General features: G+C 40.8%; 1 protein-coding gene across 1 annotated transcript; it reads right to left on the reverse strand.

Moving 5' to 3' along the window:
* Positions 1-2,415: 2,415 nt before the first annotated feature.
* Positions 2,416-26,094, reverse strand: napbb (N-ethylmaleimide-sensitive factor attachment protein, beta b). Its single transcript, XM_062044954.1, has 12 exons — positions 25,685-26,094; positions 18,812-18,891; positions 18,481-18,597; positions 13,396-13,442; positions 12,011-12,088; positions 11,866-11,921; positions 5,843-5,927; positions 4,459-4,563; positions 4,320-4,388; positions 4,213-4,263; positions 3,004-3,150; positions 2,416-2,971 (listed from the first exon to the last, which is right to left on the reverse strand). Exons 1-11 carry the CDS (start codon positions 25,783-25,785, stop codon positions 3,049-3,051), a joined length of 891 nt encoding a protein of 296 aa, XP_061900938.1. The 5' UTR covers positions 25,786-26,094; the 3' UTR covers positions 2,416-2,971; positions 3,004-3,048.
* Between the last annotated feature and the right edge of the window lie 198 nt (positions 26,095-26,292).

Raw genomic sequence — 26,292 nt, forward strand, 5'->3', positions numbered from 1 at the left:
GTGTGTGGGAGGGCGGTTTGCTATTGTCAACGTTGAAAATGCAGCCCTTTGAGACACTTTTGATTTAGGGCTATATAAATAAACATTGAATTGAATTGAATTGAAATGGAGTGGCCCATGGTGGGGGTGGGGTTATGGTATGGGCAGGCGTATGAACAACAAACCCAAGTGCATTTTTTGATGGCCTTTTGAATGCACAGAGATACCTTGACAAGATACTGAGGCCCATTGTTGTGCCATTCACCCGAGACCATCACCTCATGTTGCAGCATGACAATGCACCACCCCATGTTGCAATGATCTGTACACAATTCCTGGAAGCTGAAAAGATCCCAGTTCTTGCATGGTCAGCATACTCACCGGACATGTCACCCATTGAGCGTGTTTGGGATGCTGTGGATCGGCGTATACGAGAGCATGTTACAATTCCTGCCAATATCCAGCAACATCGCAGACATTGAAGAGGAGTGGACCAACATTCCACAGGCCACAATCAACAACCTGATCATCTCTATGCGAAGGAGATATGTTTCACTGCGTGAGGCAAATGGTGGTCACACCAGATACTGACTGCTTTTCTGACCCCGACCTCCAATAAAGCAAAACTGCACATTTCAGATTGGCCTTTTATTGTGGGCAGCCGAAGACACACCTGTGCAATAATCATGCTGTCTAATCAGCATCTTGATATGCCACACCTGTGAGGTGGAATGGATTATCTTGGCAAAGAAGAAAGGCTCACTAACACAGAGTCAGACAGATTTGTGAACAATATTTGAGAGGAATAGGTATTTTGTGTAAATAGTAAAAGTTTAACATCTTTGACTTCAACTCGTGAAAAATGGGAGCAAAAACAAAAGTGTTGTGTTTATATTTGTGTTCAGTATACATACAAATATGTACACATACATGTTCATTTACATGCAGTCGGTTTTCGGCCTCCGGCCAAATTTTCAGTCTGGATACCCCTGCATTAGGGAACCCCAGACTTTCCCGTTTCTGCCAACCACTTCCAGCTCCACCGGAGGAACATTAAGTCGATACCAGGCCAGCTGCGAGACACAATCCCTCCAGCCTGTTCTGGGTCCTTGTTTTGGCTGAGCATGCCATGAACACTCACCAGGGAGGCACCCAGGACTAGACACCAGAGCTACCTCAACCAGCTTCTCTCAATGCGAAGTAGCAGCGGATCTAGTCTGAGCTCTTTGCGGAATCTTCTGCAGAAGAAACTCAAAAGGTGATCATTTATCATTTCACGGAATCAAGAGCCCAAATAACAAAATTCCATTCGCTGGTGGCTCAGTTTATGTGCTTTTATTATTGAGTAGGACCAAAGATGGTTGCAAATTGTAGGGTTGCGAAGTCACGTGTTGTGCTCAGCGGGATCTAGCCCATAAGTGTGATAGCATCCATCATCTACCGCTTGTCCATCTTGAGGGTACGGGGAGACTGGAGTCTATCCCAGCTGCACTTGGGTGGAAGGCAGGGTGCACCCTGGACAAGTCACCACCTTATCGCAGGGCCAAAACAGACAATTCACTCACATAATTTAGTGTCTCCAATCAGCCTATCCCCAGGTGCATGTCTTTGAGGTGGGAGGAAGCTGGAGTAGTCACAGGCTGTGAGGCACGAGCACTAACCACCATGCTGCCCTGTGATAGCATCAGTTGAAGTAAACTAAATCGCTGTTTGTGCTTTCTTGGATCTAACACGAGTGCTAGCACTCAAAAAACTCATAGCAAAGTACAAAAGTGGCGTCCATGTGGCTTTCTCCTCAGAAGGTCTTCTTCAAAGGTGAAAGTGATGTTAAATGTTCATTCATCATTTATAGTGATTTTACATTATTTTCTATATGTAAAACTAAAACTATCAAATTTGGGGTTAGTGCGTGTGCCTCACAATATGAAGGTCCTGAGTTCAATCCCGGGCTCGGGGTCTTTTTGTGTGGAGTGTGCATGTTCTCCCCGTGACTGCATGGGTCCCCTCCGGTTACTCCGGCTTCCTCCCACCTCCAAAGACATGCACCTGGGGATAGGCTGATTGGCCCTAGTGTGTGAATGTTGTCTGTCTGTGTTGGACCTGTGATGAGGTGGCGACTTGTCCAGGGTGTACTCCGCCTACCGCCCGAATGCAGCTGATAGGCTCCAGCACCCCCAGCCACCCCGAAAGGGACAAGCGGTAGAAAATGGATGGATGGAACAGATGAATTTCTTATTATTTCTGACCATTTAAAACGGATATTTTAAAAAAACAAAAAAACAGGTGCCGCTGCACTAAACTGTAGAGGGCGCTCTGTCACATTAATCATTTAAAAAGATAATTTATCAGGAATCCGCAAAAACAACTCAACCTACTCCAAGCATGACACTTTGGAAAGAAAGGACCAGGCACACACAAACAAGATGGATGCAAAGCTAACAGGGATACAATTCAACTTTATTGTCCGTTTGCACAAGCATATTGATCATTTTGTTCAAAGGATGTGTGAACATTCCATCTGGAAGAAGCTGGATACTTTGGTGCGGCTCGCCACGCTGGCGAGTGAACTGAGGCGACACGGGGCGGTGGGGACATGCTTATTAGAGAGGAGCGGCGTCCAAATCCTAACCGTAATCAAAGTAGAAGAAACCAAAAGTAGTCACAACGACACAACAAAAGGAATCCTGAGGAAATAACGAGCGGTTTTAACAGTCTCTTAGCGCACGTTGTCAACGAGCCACACTTGATGAAACTACATGGAGATCTGACAAAGACACAAAACTACACACTACATGTACAAAAACATGCAGTTATCGATGTGACCGCTGTCATGTTAAGTGAAGAAGACTTCTCCGCACAGAAGACGCTTTAAATTTCAACCAGATTGTGACGCGACCATTTTAAGGGAAGCTAAGTGTTATAGTAAAGTAGTGTGCAGTGGAAAAGTCTGTTTGTAGTTTTGTGTGTGTGTGTGTGTGTGGCGGGGGGGGGGTGGGGGGGGGGGGTGTCATGCGTAATGATTGACTAATTGATCGATTTGTCCTTTCTGTGTCTCCACTGAGCAGGGTCTCATTTAAGATCCCCCTCATCGCCCTGGATGGTCTTTTTGATGCGCAGCAGTAGCGTCGTGTGCCACTGGTCCAAGCGAGAGATGGAGTCGAACTCCTTCACCTGCGGGTTGGAGGCGGAGCTTGTTACGCCAACACAATGAACTTGTGATGCTGTTGGTGCCTGCACAATGTTACAAATGACCAGCTTTGACACTGTCAGAAAGGTATTAACAATTTTTTTTTTTTACTTTCTGACAACCAGCATCTTCTGTAATGGAAAATCATCATTATTGTCGAACAAATTGCAGTCATTTCCCAGGTTAGTGGTTGTGTGTGTTAGAATTGTGTGTGTTCGCTAATCAGTATTACTGCAGAGCATTTATTATTATGTCTACTATATTGGGTAAAACAAGTGTAAAAGTGACTATATGGGTGTTAATTCATGTCTAGAGGGCTCTAATCATGTTAAAAATGTATTTAAAATGTCGTCAACAGTTTTTTAATGCTCCAACTATGAAAATATTCGATTTAAAAATAAGAGTTCATACTATGTGGAAATTCACTTATCACTGAGTCTGGAACCAAGTAGCCATATGACTGTACACATTGTTGTTATCCAACATGAAGGAGATTAGCAAATAATACAATAAATTAGGAAACATATAGTTTTTTTAGTTGTTTATTTAAATAAATGGACTAGTAATAAATGTAGATATAAATGTCTTATAAAAAATAACTTAAGACCTCACCCCTAACAGTCGCTCGGGTAAATAAAACAACTTTGCAAAGATGGCCGTAGTACAACACTAAAAATAAAATGTTTTTTAAAAGTTGTGTGGAGGGGGTGAGTCATGAGACAACCTATTATATATTGGTACCAATCTGGATAACCATGCAGGTAAAGGAATTTGTTTTGCACTTTTGGAGAAGATTAGAGTCATTATTTAACATTTTACTTCATTCTTCAAGGTAATAACATGTGAATCTAAACACTTTTGTAGACCTTTATTTCCCGTTGAGCTAGTTAGCTTAGTGTCTTTGCTGGTAAAATGAGCTGCCTCAGGCAGTCGTGGTTGCTTCTTATAATGGGAAAGCATGCATGACAACAGCTTTGGACTTGTGGGAACAATTGATGGGGTCGACCTATGAGTAGCATGATAACTTGAAAGACATGAGCACTTACTGCCTCTGTGAAAGCCTCACTGTTCTGTTCCTCATGAGCCTCCAGAAGTTTCTGTGAAAAAATACATATAAATAATTTCCTCTCCTAAAAGCGGAGTAAGCGTCTACCTTTAAGAGTTTGCACTCTCTGGAGTCGGAGAAAGCTGGGAACATCTCCTCGTATTTTTCCACAGCGATCTGCGGGTAACACATTGTGATGAGAGTCCACAACAAACCCTGTAAATGAAGCCCCAAGACAGACACTTGCCTTGGCGTTCAGCTCGTCCACGATGAAATGACAGAGCGACGCTTTGAAGAAATACTCTTTGGCGCTGTACTTCAGCAGAGGATTGTCCATGGTGTTGCCTCCAACCTGCACAGGTTCATTTCCCATCATACACGGATGCTAACCACAGCATGCTACAGTACTCCCATCTTTTTGGAATTTGGTGGTATTATTAGGGGTGAGTGCAGTTCACATTTAAACCGATACGGTACCAATTCCCGGTACCTGGGAATCGGTACTGGTACTCAACAGTACCAATACTCTGTACTTTTGTTTTAATGAATATGTTTTTGTTTTTGATAATAAAACCTCATGTTTATTGCAACATTTAAAAACAAGCTGATTATAATAACAGCTGTCCAGTTGTTATATCTTGTTTTATTATAACATTTCTGAGTCTCAATTACAGTTGCAAGATGGCAGTTATTAACAAATTTGGATGTGTGGAAATCGCAATGTGAAATCGCTAATGCTAATCAGTAGAATGTCAATAGCAAAGCCAATGTATATTAGCAACAAGCTAGCACATTTTGGAGCTTTACTTTACTTATGTTAGAGCGTTTTTTGAGTCAATTTCTTAGTTGGCACTGATAATTGCAACATTACTTAGTTTAGTTTGGCTGAGTCCGCTCTCAGTGCTGCTGGAATGATGGCAAAGTGCCGGAGTGCAAAGAGTCGGCAACCGGGCGCGACGTCAGGCGCAACCCAGGTACCATAAGATGTCACCGTTCAATCTTACGTGAATCAGTGCCTGGTAGAACCAGCGGGATTCAGTTGGTGCCTAACAAGTACCGGATTCGGTACCCATCCTTCGGTGAACTATCCAATTAGCTTGTTTATATCTGCAGCACAGGATGCAAAGTGTATATTTTGCCAATAAATTATAAGACTGGTGTTCCACAAAGATCATTACCATGCCTCATTTTGTTACATATACTAATAGTATGTAAACATACATCAACTCTCATGTACTGTTTACATTAAGACACTCGGAACAATAACATCTATCCAACTATTTTTTATACCACTTGTCCTCATAAAGGTCAATGGTGAGCTGGAGCCTATGCTAGCTGACTTTGGGTGAGAAGCGGGACACACCCTGGACTGGTCGCCAGGTAATTACAGGGCAAGGATCAATATCATGTTTGTCTTTGTTCATTTTGCATGCACAATATACTAATGGTGTAAACATCAGTGAACTTATACCTAAGCTTTCATGTACTCATGTTTGCATTAAAACTGGTGATAATCCACAGGGCTTAATACTGTTCACACATCCTTGTGTTTTACATCCATACCTCTGTGTTCTCTTACTGATGTTGCAAATGTATTTTACAGCTAAAGATCAAACAAAAACAATTCCCACCTGCTCGTAGATCTCTATGGCCTTCTGGTACTGCTCCAGCTGAGCACAGTAAGCCCCCACCTTCAGCAGACACTTGTTGGCAGAACTACACAAATTAATAATATTTCACATTACAGTGTAACAATATGTTTAGTCAGCTTATGTCGTATTTTGTTAAATAATGGCCTCTGCTGTTTTAATTGTAGCTGAATTAATATTTGCACACATGTCTCAGGAACATATACAGTAGGTGGTGCCAGTAGAGACTGTAATGAGCTCACTCAAACTAGTAAGATGTGCTACCAGGGTGATATACAGTACATATTATTTACAACAACACACAATATCTGCACGCAGACATAGCATCTGTAAAGCTGATGGTGGAGTTCAGAGAGAACGTGCTTGTTTTAATAATCATTATTTGTATGTAAAGAAAAAAGTAGACAATTATTTCAAATAACAAATAAATGTTATTTTAACCGTCTCTCTATTTCTCCCGCTCACACAGACCCTTCTCTGTCCTCCCCGACACACACACACCTCTTTCTCTTCCTCACTCATAAACACCTTCCTCCCATCCACACACACACTTGGCTCCCTCTCTCTCCCTACCTCACACACCACGCTCTCTCTCTCTCCCCCTCACACATACACCGCTTTCTTTCCCTCTCACACACATATTTCTATCTTTCTTCCTCACACACACACATCTCTCACCCTCACACACACCCTTCTCTCGGTCCCTCTCTTTATATATATACACATTATTGTTAGATTGCTTAAAAATGCATTTATACTCACTAATCACTAATATTGTACCTTAAACGAACAGGCAACTTATTAGAGAAAATAAAAAAGCTATATTATTTTCCAAAGGTCCTATCAAAATGATGTCTTGCACATACAGTGCGAGTCGATAGTTGACTCCCCTGTACAGTGGAACCTTGGTTTACAAACCCCTCTTTTTGCAAACTTTTCGATCGAGCCAAATATGCCTCTGTGTACGAACCATGCCTTGTTGTACAAATGCTTAATTTATTCATTTTGCGTGCCGCTGGAAGTCTTAGAGCGCAGCCATTTTGGGGACGTCACTTCCTGTGCAGTACAGTACACACGGGACGCAGCCATTTTGGATACACATACTGTTTACACAGTCCATTACTCGGTCGCCACTTCTCAGTGTTTCAGCGTGTTTCTTTTCTCGCCATTCACCAAGTTTTGTCTATTTTGCTTACTCAATATGGGTCCAAAAAACCAACAAAACAGCCTGGAAAGAAGAAGGGAATCGCTGTGGACTTAAACTTAGAGAGAGGAGAGGGAACCTCGGAAGAAGAGGACTTTCCTTCCGAGTAGTAACACACTGCCCCTTCTCCCCCCCTTTCTACCTCCCCTCCCGTCTACACCCCGTGTCACTGCCTTTGTCTAATCTTGTCTGTTGCATGCCACAAAACATATGCCGACAGCAAGGTAAATAGGCTTTTTTTCCCTTTTATTGTAAGAACATGGTTGTTCAAGTTTTTAAGCGCAGTTAAGGGACTTTTGTCTGTTTTTGCGCACGTTGACAGTTTATATTGCCATTGTTGTTGTTGTTTAGTTTTTGTGTTATTATTGTGTTTTCATAAAGAGATTGTTAAAGCATTGCCCCCTTGTTATGTATTTTGATATACTGTATATATACCGTATTTTTCGGAGTATAAGTCGCACCGGCCGAAAATGCACAATAAAGAAGGGAAAAAACATATATAAGTCACACTGGAGTATAAGTCGCATTTTTTGGGGAAATTTATTTGATAAAACCCAACACCAAGAATAGACATTTGAAAGGCAATTTAAAATAAATAAAGAATAGTGAACAAAAGGCTGAATAAGTGTACGTTATATGACGCGTAAATAACCAACTGAAAACGTGCCTGGTATGTTAACGTAACATATTATGGTAAGTGTCATTCAAATAACTATAACATATAGAACATGCTATACGTTTACCAAACAATCTGTCACTCCTAATCGCTAAATCCGATGAAATCTTATACGTCTAGTCTCTTACGTGAACTAGCTAAATAATATTATTTGATATTTTACGGTAATGTGTTAATAATTTCACACATAAGTCGCTCCTGAGTATAAGTCGCACCACCGGCCAAACTATGAAAAAACTGCGACTTATAGTCCGAAAAATACGGTACAAGTTTATATAAAAGTGTGTGTATATATATATATATATATATATATATATATATATATATATATATATATATATATATATATTCAAATATTTGGACACACCTTCTCATTTAAATCCATTTTCTTTATTTTCATGACTATGTACACTGTAGATTGTCACTGAAGCCATCAAAACTATGACACCTGTGAAGTGAAAACCATTTCAGGTGACTACCACTTAAAGCTCATCGAGAGAATGCCAAGAGTGCGCAAAGCAGTAATCAGAGCAAAGGGTGGCTATTTAGCTTCAATGGCGTCGTTAGCAACAGCATTGTTAAGCTTCGCCAGGCTGGAAAGCATTAACCGTGTATTTACAGGTCCATGGTTTAATAGTATTGTTGATTTTCTGTCTATCCTTCCAGTCAGCGTCATCTATGTTGCTGCTTCTTGATCTTAGCGCCGCTTTCGGTACTGTTGATCATAATATTTTATTAGAGCGTATCAAAACGCGTATTGGTATGTCAGACTTAGCCTTGTCATGGTTTAACTCTTATCTTACTGACAGGATGCAGTGTGTCTCCCATAACAATGTGACCTCGGACTATGTTAAGGTAACGTGCTGAGTTCCCCAGGGTTCGGTTCTTGGCCCTGCACTCTTTAGTATTTACATGCTGCCGCTAGGTGACATCATACGTAAATACGGTGTTAGCTTTCACTGTTATGCTGATGACACCCAACTCTACATGCCCCTAAAGCTGACCAACACGCCGGATTGTAGTCAGCTAGAGGCGTGTCTTAATGAAATTAAACAATGGATGTCCGCTAACTTTTTGCAACTCAACGCTAAGAAAAGGGAAATGCTGATTATCGGTCCTGCTCAACACCGACATCTATTTAATAATACCACCTTAACATTTGACAACCAAACAATTACACAAGGCGACTCTGTAAAGAATCTGGGTATTATCTTCGACCCAACTCTCTCGTTTGAGTCACACATTAAGAGTGTTACTAAAACAGCCTTCTTTCATCTCCGTAATATCGCTAAAATACGTTCCATTTTGTCCACAAACGATGCTGAGATCATTATCCATGCGTTCGTTACATCTCGTCTCGATTACTGTAACGTTTTATTTTCGGGCCTCCTTATGTCTAGCATTAAAAGATTACAGATGGTACAAAATGCGGCTGCTAGACTTTTGACAAAAACAAGAAAGTTTGATCATATTACGCCTATACTGGCTCACCTGCACTGGCTTCCTGTGCACCTAAGATGCGACTTTAAGGTTTTACTACTTACGTATAAAATACTACACGGTCAAGCTCCTGCCTATCTTGCCGATTGTATTGTACCATATGTCCCGGCAAGAAATCTGCGTTCAAAGAACTCTGGCTTATTAGTGATTCCCAGAGCCCAAAAAAAGTCTGCGGGCTATAGAGCGTTTTCTATTCGGGCTCCAATACTATGGAATGCCCTCCCGGTAAAAGTTAGAGATGCTACCTCAGTAGAAGCATTTAAGTCTCATCTTAAAAGTCATTTGTATACTCTAGCCTTTAAATAGACTCTCTTTTTAGACCAGTTGATCTGCCGTTTCTTTTCTTTTCTTTTCTACTCTGCTCTCAACCCGGGGTGGACCGCTAGCCTGTTCATCGGATGGGGACATCTCTATGCTGCTAACCCGTCTCCGCTCGGGATGGTTCCTGCTGGCCCCACCATGGACTGGACTTTCGGTGATGTGTTGGACTTTCACAATATTATGTCAGACCCACTCGACATCCATTGCTTTCGGTCTCCCCTAGAGGGGGGGGGGGGGTTACCCACATATGCGGTCCTCTCCAAGGTTTCTCATAGTCATTCACATTGACGTCCCACGGGGGTGAGTTTTCCTTGCCCGTATGTGGGCTCTGTACCGAGGATGTCGTTGTGGCTTGTACAGCCCTTTGAGACACTTGTGATTTAGGGCTATATAAATAAACATTGATTGATTGAATTCTTTTGTTTCTATCTGAATTTAAGCCCGATGCTATCACGTTAGCTCCATAGCTAAAGAGCTTCACCGATGTATTGTCGTGGAGATAAAAGTCACTGTGAATGTCCATATCGCGTTCTCGACTCATTTTCAAGAGGATATAGTATCCGAGGTGGTTTAAAATACAAATCCGTGATCCACAATAGAAAAAGGAGAAAGTGTGGAATCTAATGAACCCTTGTACCTAAGTTACGGTCAGAGTGAAAAAAGATACGTCCTGCACTGCACTCTAGTCCTTCACTCTCACGTTCCTCATCCACAAATCTTTCATCCTCGCTCAAATTAATAGGGTAATCGTCGCTTTCTCGGTCCGAATCGCTCTCGCTGCATTGAAAACAATGGGGAAATGTGAGGAGCCCTTCAGCCTGTGACGTCACGCTACTTCCGGTACAGGCAAGGCTTTTTTATCAGCGTCCAAAACTTTATCGTCGATGTTCTCTACTAAATCCTTTCATCAAAAATATGGCAATATCGCGAAATGATCAAGCATGACACATAGAATGGATCTGCTATCCCCGTTTAATTAAAAAAATGTTATTTCAGTAGGCCTTTAAGATGTGACTTTAAGGTTTTACTACTTACGTATAAAATACTACACGGTCTAGCTCCATCCTATCTTGCTGATTGTATTGTACCATATGTCCCGGCAAGAAATCTGCGTTCAAAGAACTCCGGCTTATTAGTGACTCCCAGAGCCCAAAAAAAGTTTGCGGGCTATAGAGCGTTTTCTATTCGAGCTCCAGTACTCTGGAATGTTCTCCTGGTAACAGTTAGAGATGCTACCTCAGTAGAAGCATTTAAGTCCCATCTTAAAACTAATTTGTATACTCTAACCTTTAAATAGACCCCCCTTTTAGACCAGTTGATCTGCCGTTTCTTTTCTGCTCTGCCCCCCTGGAGAGGGGGGCACAGATTTGGTGACCACAGATGAGGCGCTCCTGTCCAAAGTCGGGACCCAGGGTGGACCACACATCTGTGCATCAGTTGGGGACGTCTCTGCGTTGCTGACCTGTCTCCACTCAAGATGATTTCCTGCTGGCCCCACTATGGACTGGGTTCTCACAATATTATGCTAGATCCACTCGACGTCCATTGCACCGGTTGCCGAGGGGGGGTGGGGGGTCCCCCACATCTGCGGTCCCCTCCAAGGTTTCTCATTGTAATACCATTGGGTTGAGTTTTTTCTTGCCCTGATGTGGGATCTGAGCCGAGGACATCGTTGTGGCTTGTGCAGCCCTTTGAGACGCTCCTGATTTAGGGCTATATAAGTAAACTTTGATTGATTGATTGATTGATTCATACATATATACAAATCTTAAATAAAAACAGAATACAATGATTTGCAAATCCCTTTCAACTTATATTCAATTGAATACATTGCAAAGACAAGATAATTAATGTTCGAACTGAGAAACTACTTTTTTTTTTAAACAATCATTAAGTTAGAATTTAATGGCAGCAACATATTGCAAAAAAGTTGGAACAGGGGCATTAAGACCACTGTGTTACATGGCCTTTTCTCTTACCAACACTCATTAACGTTAGGGAACTGAAGAGACCAATTTTTGAAGCTTTTCAGGTGGAATTCTTTCCCATTCTTGCTTCTCCGTTATGGTATTTTAGGCTTCATAATGCGCCACAAATTTTCACACGCACTTTCGCACACACACACACACGCACATGCACACACACAGTGCGCATTCTTTTAATGAGGCTAGAACTAACTATTCATTGTTTACATTGTTTATATAGGGAACTCTGCTTCAATATATGAACTTTCCGATTTACAAACCATGTTCAAATACCAATTAAGTTAGTAAATTGAGGTTCCACGCACATATTTTAGCTCACCTATTTGATTCCTCTCCCTTGTAGTAGTCTGCTGCTTGCTCATAATGTGCAATCGCCTTCATGGATGGAGAACAAACCGTCTTACATATGACATTGTGTCTCATAATTGCACTGTCAAGTTGGTATATCATGTATGCAAACATACTTTTTCGATATCCACCAGATCTGACTCGTAGACCTCGGCAATGCTAATGTGGTGTTTGGCAGCAATGGTGAATCTTCCCTGAAAGAAGATGAAGACGTACATTAGTTATGAACTAAAATAACTCATTAAAAGTATTCAAATACGAAAAGGAGCAGTCAGTATGAGGCAGTACACGAGGGCTGGACAATTAATCGGATTTTGATTTCGATTATGGCTTCTCACGAACATTAAAATACATTCTAATAATCGGGGAAAAAAAAGGATTAATGGGCCGTGCAACATGCATGCAAATTCTGGAGTTTGTGACAGTGAAACAGATGAGTAGTGAATGAATGGACAAAAAGACCACATCTACAAGAAGTTTGGGATCTCACCCAGTTTGCTACTTTTAATGTCATACAGCGCTAGTATGCCTACTCAATAATCACTAAACTCAACAAAATCAGTAAGGCATACGATTTCCGCATTCACGTAACCGCAGATGTAGTCACATAATCTGCCAATAAAACGGAATACACTGTTAAACACAGATTGTCAGGGAAATTGACATAAATGTGACTTAAATGCTGTCATTATAAGAAGGAACATTTGTTTGTGATAACCTGTCCATGACCACTCATTTATCCCTAAAACACGTCCTGAACTAAACAATGTTGCGATGGTCAATTTGAAACAGCGACTAAACTACGAAGCTAAAGCTAGCAAGAACCATCCATACACTCACAACACATCTCATCTGCTCATGTTGTTGTGAACCACGTCATCGATTTAACAATAATGTAAAACTTGCGAGGCTCGCTTGTTTTTTTTTTGTTGTTTTTTTTTTACACTCAAGTTGCCTCTGCTCGTCAAGCTGAGAACAGCACAGCAAACTCTCCCCCTTTACAATAATAGCGCAGTGCGCCACATCCAGTCTGACTGCGCTAACAAAATAAAGGTTTTAAAAAAGTGCCTTACGCAAGCATACTTGTAAAGCACTTAATACATTTACACAATCATTTTATTTTGACTTAAATTACTGGTCAAAATTGTCCACAATCTTATTGCACCAATATATGTTGCATTTAATAATAATTATTAAAAACTTTTTGACACAAAAAGCACACTAGTTGGTAAAATAAGTGTAAAAGATAAAAAAACAATTTAAAAAAAAAAGAAAAATGAATTTCATTGTTTTTTATTGCTATTGTTGTTGTGGGTTATTCATTACTAATTTATATCTGTTTTTTTAAACTATATTTAAAGTTTAGTTTTGGTGGTAGAATAAATACTCATGTTGTCAACTTAATGACTAATCGTGATTACAATATCAATCAAAATAATCGTAATTATTATTTTTGCCATAATCGTCCAGCCCTACAGCACACTACTATAAAACATCTTACCATGTCTGTGTATATATCGATGGCGGCATTTAAACACTTGATTGCCTCTTTTGGCAGCATAGAAAAAGAGAAAGAGGAGCAGGAGGAGGAGGGAACAGTTAAGATATGGAAATTGTTAGTTTTTATGTTCATTAAAGCCATAAAGAGAATTATAGTGGACAGGAGAAAAAATTAGGTAGAAGTACGAGGACACAGACTAACAAACAAACCAAGTAAACTACTTCTTCAAATCGTGCAATTATTAAAAAATACTTCCGAATCATGTACAGTAGTACCGCGCAAGTCGTACAATTTGGAACTGGACCAACACTCTCCTTATTAAAATGCCTCTTAGGTCGCACACAACTTTAAAATTATGTGGGACTTCAGCTTAGTGAGCATCTAAAACAACACCACAAGTGTGTTTTACATTTTCTTTGACATTTTGTGTGTGATGCCAACACAGAAAAGACACAAATGCTGGTGAAAAAGGAAAATTGAGGTAAAAGCAATAGAACATGACAGAAACTGTAACCAATAGCCTACCACTTAAACGTATCACTCCTGCGTTTGTTCTTTTCGTCTCTCGCTTTCAAACAGGGTAAAAGAGGGTTCACTCTGTGCATCGCACTCAGCACCTGAGCACGTTTATTCAATAGCAGAATCAAATGAACGAAAGTGAATCCTCTTCTCAGTCATCCAGAATCTTTGTTTCAGTGGGCAGACCGCTGGCTTACAAAGCCAGGATGCATGGACAAAGTCTCGCTAGCTGGGACTCACTAATAAGAAACACCGCAAGGTACCAAAAATTAGGAGGAAAATTAATATTGTGAAGCCAAATGTCCAGTCTGAAAATATTTCAGCTTTAAACAAGCAAGATGAGCCCATCGACACAGACAAGCGAGCAAGTATGCCAGAATATACCAACTGACCCATTAACTTTTTATTGTTTGTTTAAACATTTAGGAAAATGAAAAGCGCTCGACTTTACAATTACAATGGTAAAAAAAACAAATGAGAAATCAAAGTTTATTACGTTTGAAAGGAACACTTGCATTATTATTAAGAATACTGCTTAACTAGGCTGCACGATTAAACAACATTGAATCGTCATCGAGGTTTTGAATAGTGCGATAAATTACCGCAAGAGGCTGAGGTTTTTTGTTCTACGTGGTCACCAGTGACTGACATGTTCGCTAATCAGAATTGTTGAACCTTACGTTTGTTCGCGTTTCGCTTCAAACAGGGAGAAAGACGGCTCACTCTGTGCATCACTCTCAGCACCTGAGCGTGTTTATTTAACAGAAGAATTAACTGAACACAGTGAGCCCTCTTTTCACTCATTCACAATCTTTGTCTCGGTGGGCGAAGAGCAGGGTGCCAGCTTTACATACAGAGGACGCTTGTACAGGAAGCCAGAGTACTCTGAGGGAACATCCATAGTCATGGGGAGAACATGCAAACTCCTCACAAAAAGACCACAAGCTCAGGAATTGAACCCAGGACATTCTTATTGTGAGATGCACGCACTAACCCCTGTTTCACCGTGTAAGACATTCTTATTGTGAGATGCACGCACTAACCCCTGTTTCACCGTGTTGCATAACAAAGTTATTTACCTTACAATTTCAGTACAATGCTAAACAATTCAACAGTAATGAAAAATAAAACTTTATATCTTTTTAAATGGTTACCTGCATTATATTTTATGATTACATTACATTATAAACACTGTATAGTTTTTATAGATTATTCAGTTAAAGAGCAAAAGCTCTGAGTCTGTCTGCATAGAGCCAAATAGTTTTGAAAGTAAATTATTGCATATTAATCTAATGTGTGGGACAAGAATATGTTGATTGGCAATCTATAGGTATCATGTCTTCCTTCCCTGGCTATTTTTGCAGTTTTACGCGAATACAAAATATAAAAATCGCCAATCGAATCGCAATCGTAATTTTGGAGAAGGAAATGGTAATTAGGTTTTTACTCAAAATCGTGCAGCCTGAGTGCTTAATTTGGTCTCAAAGTAATGCCGACAATAATATAATTTTTCCGCAATAAATTGTAGAGGCATTATATGATCCAGCAAAATGTAAGCAGTATATGTGTCTGTCCTGGTTGCTCAGTACAATACAATTCAACTATAAACAATAGGGGTGTAACGGTACATGTATTTGTATTGAACTGTTTCGGTACGGGGGTTTCGGTTCGGTTCGGAGGTGTACCGAACGAGTTTCCACACGAACATATCAAGTAGCGGCCTCCGCTTCCTTCTGCCTCTGTTTCTGTCAGTACTCTACATAGCACCCAGCATTCTCCCACCCACACAACCGTCTGATTGGTTACAAACAGAGCGGTAACAGCCAATCAGCAGTGCGTATTCAGAGCGCATGTAGTCAGTGCTTAGCATTTAGCAGGTAAGCATCAGGCAGCAGACTCTCCCCAAATTATAATAAACACCTCCCAGTCAACTACTAGTAACATCACTATGAGCCCGTTGACCTTCTAGAAATATAAAAGGCAGCTCAGCTCGCTCGCAGTCCTGGCTTGAGGTGAAGGCATTATAATTCGCTTTTAGCGTAACGTTAGCTCATTTTGCGGTGTGTGTGTGTGGTACGGACAACAAAGCCCTGTCTGTCTGTTATTTCACTTTACCTTTTTCTGTGTTGATTGAGCTGTGTTGAAGCAGCAAAAAAGGACATTATGTTAAATGAAGAGTTTCTGTCTCTGATAGTTGATATAATAATGTAACTGCATCATTAAGCCTACATGAACTCCATGGTGTTCAGGGATGAATAGTCTCTCCTATTGCTATTGTACCATTTTTTATATGGTACAATATATATTCTAGAGTTACATTAATCATTAGTAATGTAGCAGCCTAATTTTGAATGGCAGGGTCCCTGCTATCCCATGTTGATACAAATATTACATTTATATAATAAATCAACTACAGGCTTCCCAAATGCTGTAATAAATTAAGCATGATAAGTTCACTTGAAAATGTTTAATGCTGCACTTTTTATATGTAGAAGAAAAGTTGTCATCTTATTTAATCTGAGCAAAAATTTAAGGCAGTTTAATGTTGATTAACGTGGGCAGAATTATTATAGTGTTCCCAATGTTAAAAGGATAAAGCCATTGTTTACAAATTTGGTAAATAAATAACCAAAAAATTTATATTTTGTTGTTTTCTTAATGTACCGAAAATGAACAGAACCGTGACCTCTAAACCGAGGTACGTACCGAACCGAAATTTTCGTGTACCGTTACACCCCTAATATACAACCATAGTGTTGGCAGTGACTGAAATGTTGTGAAATTGTGAAGATGGTCCAAGATTAGATTCAATTTGAAGTTTTTAAACAAATAAGATTCCTTTTTCAATAAAGTTCTTATTTCAGTATAGAATAGAAACGTGTAAAAAACATTTATCATCAAATGCAGAAATCATCGAAAGGTGGCTATTTCTAATTTAATTTAGTCTTGTTATTGGGGCTGCAACTAACGATTATTTTGATAATCGATTAGTCAACGATTATCTTAACTATAAGTCAACTAATCGGACAATAAATCGTACACATACTTAATGGCTCTAATTTTTCCATCGACTTCTAGGTGAAGCTGAAATTATTTTAGACATGTGCTTACGAACAACAAATAAGACCAATTCATTCATAAATTTGTATTTATACTGTATTTATATTATTTATATTCAGCTGTTACAAAACATAAAATGACTAATAAAATGTGGTCTATTTAAAAGAAAGGAAAGGCAAAGTGCTAAAAAAAAAACTTGTTTATGTATTAAAAACTTAAAATAACAGCGATGAAAACAAACAACAAAACACCAAATTTAACTACCTCAAAAAGAAAAGCATTTTGTGATATTTAAAAAGCTGGACACTGGTATATTGACTAGTGATTTACTCTTGGCAGTTTTAGCACTATAATGGACTCAATGTGTAGTAATTATTAATTATTAAAATGTTGGCTATTTAATAGATTGTATGTTTAATATTATGATACCTTCGTATCGGTGCCTGTCTGTCTTTGTTTCTGTGCTTCTTTGTGTGTGTGGGTTTGCGTTTGTTAAAGTGTCTTTTTTTACGGCATTGCAAATTGACGCTGCTTTAAAACTTACTTGAATTGGTGTCTTGAAAGGTGACTTTGACTAAAATGATAGGTAGCTATGTTTCACACAACTTCGTCTCACTCTTGTTAGCTAGCTAGCAAGGAAGAAGCTAACACTCTTACCGAGGTTAAGACCGCATTCTCCCTCCAAATGTCCGACATCATGTCTACGCTTTAAATGCTCGCGTATCACAGATGTACTGCCATAAAAACAAGGTCTGCTTTGCAAAATTAGCAAGGTTTTCATGTTTTTAAAAAGAATAAGAGGAAACATCCTCACATATGTTATCGATGGCGAGTGACCCACTTCCGCCCGGACTAACACGAGTGATGACGTCACGACTATTGTCGACAAATATAACTATTGGCAACAAGATGTATTGTTGACATTTGTCAACAATGTCGGCTAATCGCTGCAGCACTATTTGTTATACCCTCGTATGACAGTTAAACATTGAAAGTGATGACTGGATTATTATTTCCATGATTTACTACTGAACCATGTTTTAAAATCCAAGCAACATTGGAGCTGTCACGCCAAATTTCTTCCCTCTACAAAAACCTTCCCTCCCCCATTTACTTCCGGGGCTGCGTCCAATAAAATCACAAAGTTGCCGGGGGCCCTTAACCTGCACGCGACTGTCCTGTTTCGCACCTGTACAAAAAAAACCCAATCGATTTCTTCAGATTACAGCAGCTGTCAAAGACGAAGTATCCTTCCAGCGACAGGCAGTCAAAGCCGAAATGCTATCGATCGTTGTCAATGACGTGAGAGGAAACATGACCACGGAAGTAAATGGGGGAGGGAAGGTTTTTGTAGAGGGAAGAAATTTGGCGTGACAGAGCCTTTACTGTATTTGCTTTGTTAAAGCCTCAATACTGCAATTCTAGTGGGGTAATGTGCAATTTGTGCGGCCTCACGGCCGCACTGCTGATTCTGCTCCAGAAGACCGGGTCAGTTGAGTTTCTCACCATTGGGGTCGGACTTCTTGTAAGCGTTCCCAGCATCGATGAAACTGGTGGCACAGTCATGTTTGTTCTGCAGCTGCATGTGGAGACGTGCCGCCTTGCAAAACGCTACTCCAGCAGCTTACAGAAAAAAGAAAGATACAACAACAATGTGCCTCATACCGTTCAGTGCACTGGATTCAGCAAACACACTGACTCTGCATTAATGATTTTGAGCCACTTTCACAAGTGCTGCACTGACTGTTACGTTTTAGCACTGCAAAAAATACAAATATACATTCTCCTCCTACTCAGGTGTTTTGATTATCAGTTGTAAAATAAACATTGTTCTCACCACTCCAGTTCTTGGCCATCTTGAACATGTTGGCCGCTCTGCAGTACATCTCGCAGGCTTCTTCCACTTTGTGGTGTCCTCTGTGAAAAGGCAAAATAAGCAATTTCCATGCAGCATTTGTATTGTTAAATAAATCACTGCAAGCTATAACCTATTGATCTGCAAACCCCCCAGCGCGGACCTTTGGGAGTTCACTATGGTCTCTGTTTCGTATACCATCAGATGTCCAACTCAGTGTCATGTAGCCACGCCCTCATCTCTGGTCCTAAGTAGAAAAGGGCGGGCTGTATAGGGAGCAGTCGGTGATGATGTGCTCTGCAGTCTGCTCAAGCTCACCACACTCCCATGTCGCAATGTCTGAAAGGCCCCACTTTTTCATAAATTACTTGAAAGCGTCCAAATCCAGTGCGCAGGTGGTTCAGAGGGGTCCATAGTTGGTGTGGCAAGTCTCTCCTTTTACTCTGCCTCCTGGGTCCTGGATGTATTGTTCGATGCGTGGGGGTCCAACTGCCTGCTTCCAGGATGCTGCCACCCAAGCATCTCTGGACATGACCTCAGGGATCAACTGTAGCATCTCTTGTGCTGCTTTGTTGTAAGGATGGCGAGACTCCAGCCTGAATGGTGGAGGCGCTGTTGTGGTTTTGTGCAGGATTTGCAGGATGTACTTTCTAGCAGAGAGATGGTAGCTGCATCCCGTTGGAGACTGGCTGGGGCGATTACTGCCAGGTGTTGGTTTTATGCAACCAGTTGTTATTCCTTAGGCCGCTGTTGATGACGGTATCAACCTTGTTTGCATGTGGACTTCTGCTCCAGACAGGTGCGCAGTATTTAGCTACAGGTAGGACCATGGCTTAAGTTGATATGCGTAGGGTCTCGGGGGAAGCTCCCCAAGTCAAACCTGCCAGGCGGCGGAAAAGTGAGACCCTTGCTGTTGTCTTGGCTAAGGCTGCAGCTAACGATTATTTTTCTATCGATTAATCTGTAGATTATTTTTTCGATTAATCGGTTAATCTATAGATTATTTTTTCAATTAATCTATAGATTATTTTTCCTTTTACCGATTATTTTTTTATTCAAAATGAAGATGAAAAAATAAATGTAGGCCAGTTTTTTCAAAAGGCATGGCTTTTATTTACAAGCCAGGACTGCGAGTAAGGCTGAAACGACGCGTCGACATAGTCGACGTCATCGGTTACGTAAATACGTTGACGCCGTTTTTGTGCGTCGACGCGTCGCATATTTACGTCACACATGGCGAAGTGCAACGCAGACGATCAAAGCAGACGATGCGAGCGGTGCGAGCGAGGGGGGAAAAGCATGCCAAAAGTGGTCAAAAGTGTGGGAGTATTTCAATAAACGGCCTAATAATGTTGTTGTATGCACACTGTGTCGAGCATAAATGGCCTATCATAGCAGCACAACGGCTATGAACGAACATTTGAAAAGAAAACCATCAACCATCAACTAGTCAATCGTCCGCGCGAGCATACGTTGTCATCATTACACAAAAACATGAATGTGTCATTTGTATCTGCTAGGGGTGTAACGGTACGTGTTTTGTATTGAACCGTTTCGGTACGGGGCTTTCGGTTCGGTACGTGGGTGTACCGAACGAGTTTCTAAGCTAAAGCTAACTTTAGCTGCTAAAGTGTTAACAAGCTGCTTTGCTCCGTCTGCCTCTGTCTCAGCACGCAGCATTGTCCCACCCACACAACCATCTGATTGGTACACAGAAAGCATTATCAGCCAATCAGCAGTGCGTATTCAGAGCGCATGTAGTCAGCGCTTCAGCGTGGAGCAGATAGGTGTTTAGCAGGTGAGCATCAGGCAGCGGACTCTCCCCAAATGATAATAAACACCTCCCAGTCAACTACTAGTAACATCACTATGAGCCCGTTGACCTTCTAGAAACTTAAACTGCAGCTCAGCTCACTCGCAGTCCTGGCTTGAGGTGAAGGCTAATTACCTCTCAGTTCCAGCCACATCGACCCCTTTTGAGCGCCTATTTTCAGCTGCTGGGAATATTGTAAACAAGAAAAGAAGCAGAGCATGTACACATGCTAACCTTTCTTCATTACAACTGTTAGTCACTCACTGGAATGAGTAGAATTGGTTATTGTGTACTGTGTTGGACTGGATGTTTATTTTTCACATTTTAAAAGCAATACTTAATGTTTACAGTGCTCCAGAATATTTAGATTGGCACTTTTTTGTATTGGATGTTTATCTTTATTTTTGCACATTTTAGCAAATAAGCAATACTTTCACTTTTGTTGAAATGTTTACACTGTTGTTACAGAATATTTCGTTTTGCACTTTTTTGTATTGGATGTTTATCTTTATTTTTGCACATTTTAAAGCAAAATAAGCAATACTTTTACTTTTGAAATGCTTATACTATTGCAGAATATTAAGATTTGCACTGGATGTTGACTTTTATATTTGCACATTAAAAAGCAAATAAGCTACTTTTAATTTTGTTAAATGTTAAAAGTTTTAAATGTTTACATTGTTACAGAATATTTAGTCATGTTGTTGTCAATGTTGACTGAGTGGCCATACTTCTTTTTTTTTGTAAATAAAAGCCATGCCTTTTGAAAAATTGGGCCTACATTTATTTTTTCATCTTCATTTTGAATAAAAAAATAATCGGTAAAAGGAAAAATAATCTATAGATTAATCGAAAAAAATAATCTATAGATTAACCGATTAATCAAAAAAATAATCAATAGATTAATCGTTAGCTGCAGCCTTAACTGCGAGTGAGCTGAGCTGCAGTTTATATTCCTAGAAGGTCAACGGGCTCATAGTGATGTTACTAGTAGTTGACTGGGAGGTGTTTATTATCATTTGGGGAGAGTCCGCTGCCTGATGCTCACCTGCTAAACACCTATCTGCTCCACGCTGAAGCGCTGACTACATGCGCTCTGAATACGCACTGCTGATTGGCTAACGCTCTGAATACGCACTGCTGATTGGCTGATAATGCTTTCTGTGTACCAATCAGATGGTTGTGTGGGTGGGACAATGCTGCGTGCTGAGACAGAGGCAGAAGGAGCAAAGCAGCTTGTTAACACTTTAGCATAAGCTTAGAAACTCGTTCGGTACACCCCCGTACCGAACCGAAAGCCCCGTACCGAAACGCTTCAATACAAAACACGTACCGTTACACCCCTAGCAGATACAAATGACACATTCATGTTTTTGTGTAATGATGACAACGTATGCTCACGCGGACGATTGACTAGTTGATGGTTTTCTTTTCAAATGTTCGTTCATAGCCGTTGTGCTGCTATATGATATGCTATTTCCGCTCAACACAGTGTGCATACAACAACATTATTAGGCCGTTTAGTGAAATACTCCCACACTTTTGACGACTTTTGGCGTGCTTTTCCCCCCTCGCTCGCACCGCTCGCATCTCGCGGGGGCAGCAGCCTAAGCCCAGACTTCCCTCTCCCCAGCCACTTCGTCCAGCTCTTCCCGAGGTGTTCCCAGGCCAGCCGGGAGACATAGTCTTCCCAACGTGTCCTGGGTCTTCCCCGTGGCTTCTTACCAGTCGGACGTGCCCTACACACCTCCCAAGGGAGGCGCTCGGGTGGAATCCTGACCAGATGCCCGAACCACCTCATCTGGCTCCTCTAGGTGTGGAGGAGTAGCCGCTTTACTTTGAGCTCCTCCCGGATGGCAGAGCTTCTCACCCTATCTCTAAGGGAGAGCTCCGCCACCCGGTGGAGGAAACTCATTTCGGCCGCTTGTACCCGTGATCTTGTCCTTTCGGTCATAACCCAAAGCTCATGACCATGGGTGAGGATGGGAACGTAGATCGACCGGTAAATTGAGAGCTTTGCCTTGCGGCTCAGCTCCTTCTTCACCACAACGGACCGATACAGCGTCCGCATTACTGAATACGCCGCACCGATCCGCCTGTCGAGCTCACGATTCACTCTTCCCTCACTCGCGGGGCGATCAATACTATACAATTTACTCCAAACATCCCAGAACAAGCTAGTCAGGTTACTTCTAGACCTCCACCCCAGATCACACCTCACTCCTACCCACTTCTCAAAAATGGGCTGTCTCAGGGTGGAGGACAGAATAAAACAACTTGCACTGAGCCTTGTCTATAAAATTCGCTACACCCAACCTAACCCCCCCTTCCCAATCCCCTCCACATCCCACCCCCCGGATTGTAAATAATGTAAATAATTCAATGTATATACCCTGATGATTAACTTGTGTGATGACTGTATTACGCTGATAGTATATATTTGTACCATGAATTGATTAACGTGGACCCCGACTTAAACAAGTTGAAAAACTTATTCGGGTGTTACCATTTAGTGGTCAATTGTACAGAATATGTACTGTACTGTGCAATCTATTAATAAAAGTTTCAATCAATCAATACAAACCTCAACAACAATGATACCAAGTAAGTATAGCAACAATTTATATAGTTTTTGTCAAAGGGTAACTGCACTTTTTTGTAATTTTTTCCAATAATCCACAATACTTATGGGAAGAGCTTTTTTTAATGTGTTCTAACTCATAAATAAGCTTACAAGAGAGCCGATGGGACCCATGACGTCATTGAGCGCCCATAAAACCCACTTAAAAAAACATCTAAAACCTGCCAAGATACTCCATTTTACATTTTGTGACCTGAATATTAGCCAAGTAATAGCAATATTGTTATCATTAGCACTAACGTTAACAACCTACATTTAGCAGCGCATTGATAAGAGGTAACATTTTTATGCTGCTGTATTGTCATCATGAGCTGGAGAGCTGCTCTTTCACCTCTGACTTGGTGAAAGTTAATTCAGATCATAAATCATGTCTCTCACCTGGATAGTAAAAGGATGTGGACATAAACCGAAAAGTTGGTCCACTTATACGCTGAAACAGCGAAAAAGCTCGGTTGCGCCCCACACCCTTTTTTTCTTAGCAATGATTATGAGTCATTCTTCATCTAAACAGGATCATATCAACATCCTAGCAGTCGGCCTTCCAGTGAGAGCAGACATGGTACAGTAAGTGATGTTTTATCATGTTTGTTGGCTCTCATGTTGTTTGCAGTGTGTAATAATCAGTGATGTTGTTAAAGGAAAAGCGAACGTGATACGTCTATGAAATTAACGTGGCGCTGTATGCTTAAAATGAGCAAAATATGTATATATTACATGTTATTAATAATGTGCCTGTTACTACATTACATATATATTTACAGTGTGTATATAACATGTTGATGGAGATGTTTGGATGTTTTCTTAAGCAATTTGTAGGCAGAATAGGGCAACTCCCATAGGCTCAGTTGTAATCTGACTTTTGCTCACAATTATTTACTAGTTACAATGCATAAAAAAGAAAAACATATTTGTGCTTGTCTTACATAAGGATTGTGAATGATAGGCAACATTCCCAAAAACATACAGTTTACCCTTAAACAAGAGCCAAGAGCAGTTTTTGCTTATGTTATAGTTATTTTACACTATTGACTTTATTATCGGCAGCACTGTGGAATAGGGGTTAGTGCATGTGCTTCACAATACGAAGGTCCTGGGTTAGATCCCCAGGCTCGGGGTCTTTCTGTGTACAGTATGCATGTTCTCCCTGTGACTGCGTGGGTTCCCTCCAGGTACTCCGGCTTCCTCCCACCTCCAAAGACATGCACCTGGGGATAGGTTGATTGGCAACACTAAATTGGCCCTAGTGTGTGAATGTGAGTGTGAATGTTGTCTGCCTATCTGTGTTGGCCCTGCAATGAGGTGGCGACTTGTCCAGGGTGTACCCAGCCTTCCGCTCCAGCACCCCCCGCCACCCCAAAAGGGACAAGCAGTAGAAAATGGATGGACTTTATTTAATTAGTTGTTTACGTAATAATAAAGGGGAATAAGGACATAATTCAAATATTTATTGATATCAATACATCCCGATCCTTTGTTTCTGTCAATTTATAATCCTGATGACAATTGATCCTTGAACGATGTTGGATACAATTTTAGAGTATCAGTATCAGCATTAGTATGACTAATACTGCTCCAGTAACTACTTGGTATTGTATCGATATTGTAGTATCACCCAAAACCAATGTAAAGTATCTAAACAACAAAATAATAAGTGTTTATTACATTTTAACAAAAGTATTCATAGAACCAGAAAGTAACCCGATATTAACATTAAATTAGCAAGTAGATTAATAATTTTGCCCTGCGATGAGGTGCCAACTTGTCCAGGGTGTACCCCGCCTGCCGCCAGAATGCAGCTGGGATAGGCTCCAGCACCCCCCGCGACCCCGAAAGGGACAAGCGGTAGAAAACGGAAGGATGGATGAATAATTTTTGAGGAAAAGTACAACCGGAACTGACGCAATATGTTACCACATACATCAGCAGCTAAATTAAGTAGCTTTGTAACCCCTTGTGAAAATGCCATCTATCCATTTCTACCGCTTGTCCCTCTCGGTGTCGCAGGGGTGACTAGAGCCTAACCCAGCTGCATTCGCCGAAAAATATATCATGCTATATATCGTAATCGTAGGTGGCTGCAATATAGTTTTAGGCCATATCGTCCATCCCTATAAAGTAACATGGCAAACAACTGCTTAGCTTAGTTAAAAAGAAGAACCAGAGTGGAGGCTTGTTTACATTGATGGGTAATTAGCTAACCAGTGAGTTAGCATAAGTACCTAATTTGCCTGAGGCTCAAGTGGTTCGATTGATGTCCAACTTTATTAAAAATCTTGATGCACACAAAATAAAACTATGTTAATCTGTAACATAAAGAATATGTTTAATGCGTGTGCCTGTAAAGAAATAGGCTGTTTGACAATACATTGTTGTTGTAAACTAAAACGTCATGCTAGCTTACCCTCCAAACATGCCTCCCAAAAGGGAGCCCGAAGACTTGATTTTCTTGTCCGCATCAGCCATTAGCTGTACGGCTTCCTTTTCTTTTCCGGAGTTATCCATTTTTATGTGATTTAACTACAGTAGAAATTAAAGGTAGAGAATAACCGCGTAGGCTTGAGAGCTGTGTGAGGATTACAGCCGATGGCTTTACTCGGCGTGGGCGTGTGTGCCTGTTTAGCGATTTAGCTGGAGCATCATGGGAGTAGTAGTTCTACATCCATTTATGACGACAGCGTCCAAGCGTAAAGGACTACAACTCCCAGATTCCCACAATGATAGTTTTGACCAGAGTCGTGTGTGGTGTTGTCATGTTGGAGGGCGTGCACAAGTGCGATCAATATTAGCTTTTCTGTCTTTTTTTTTTTTTTTACATTTGTATGTTATGTTCTTATACATCTAAATAGGAATACAATTCGAGTAAATACATAAAAAACTAAGAAAGGGACGTTCAGTTATTAGTAGCCACTATTTTCACCAGGAGATGGCACTGCACTATTGCAACCCACTCATACTTCAGCTCTCTTCAACTGGCAGGCAGATTCTGCACATTCTCAAGCACAGCAGAAA

Source organism: Entelurus aequoreus, linkage group LG04 (genome assembly GCF_033978785.1).
Source record: "Entelurus aequoreus isolate RoL-2023_Sb linkage group LG04, RoL_Eaeq_v1.1, whole genome shotgun sequence".
Classification (NCBI taxonomy): Eukaryota; Metazoa; Chordata; class Actinopteri; order Syngnathiformes; family Syngnathidae; genus Entelurus; species Entelurus aequoreus.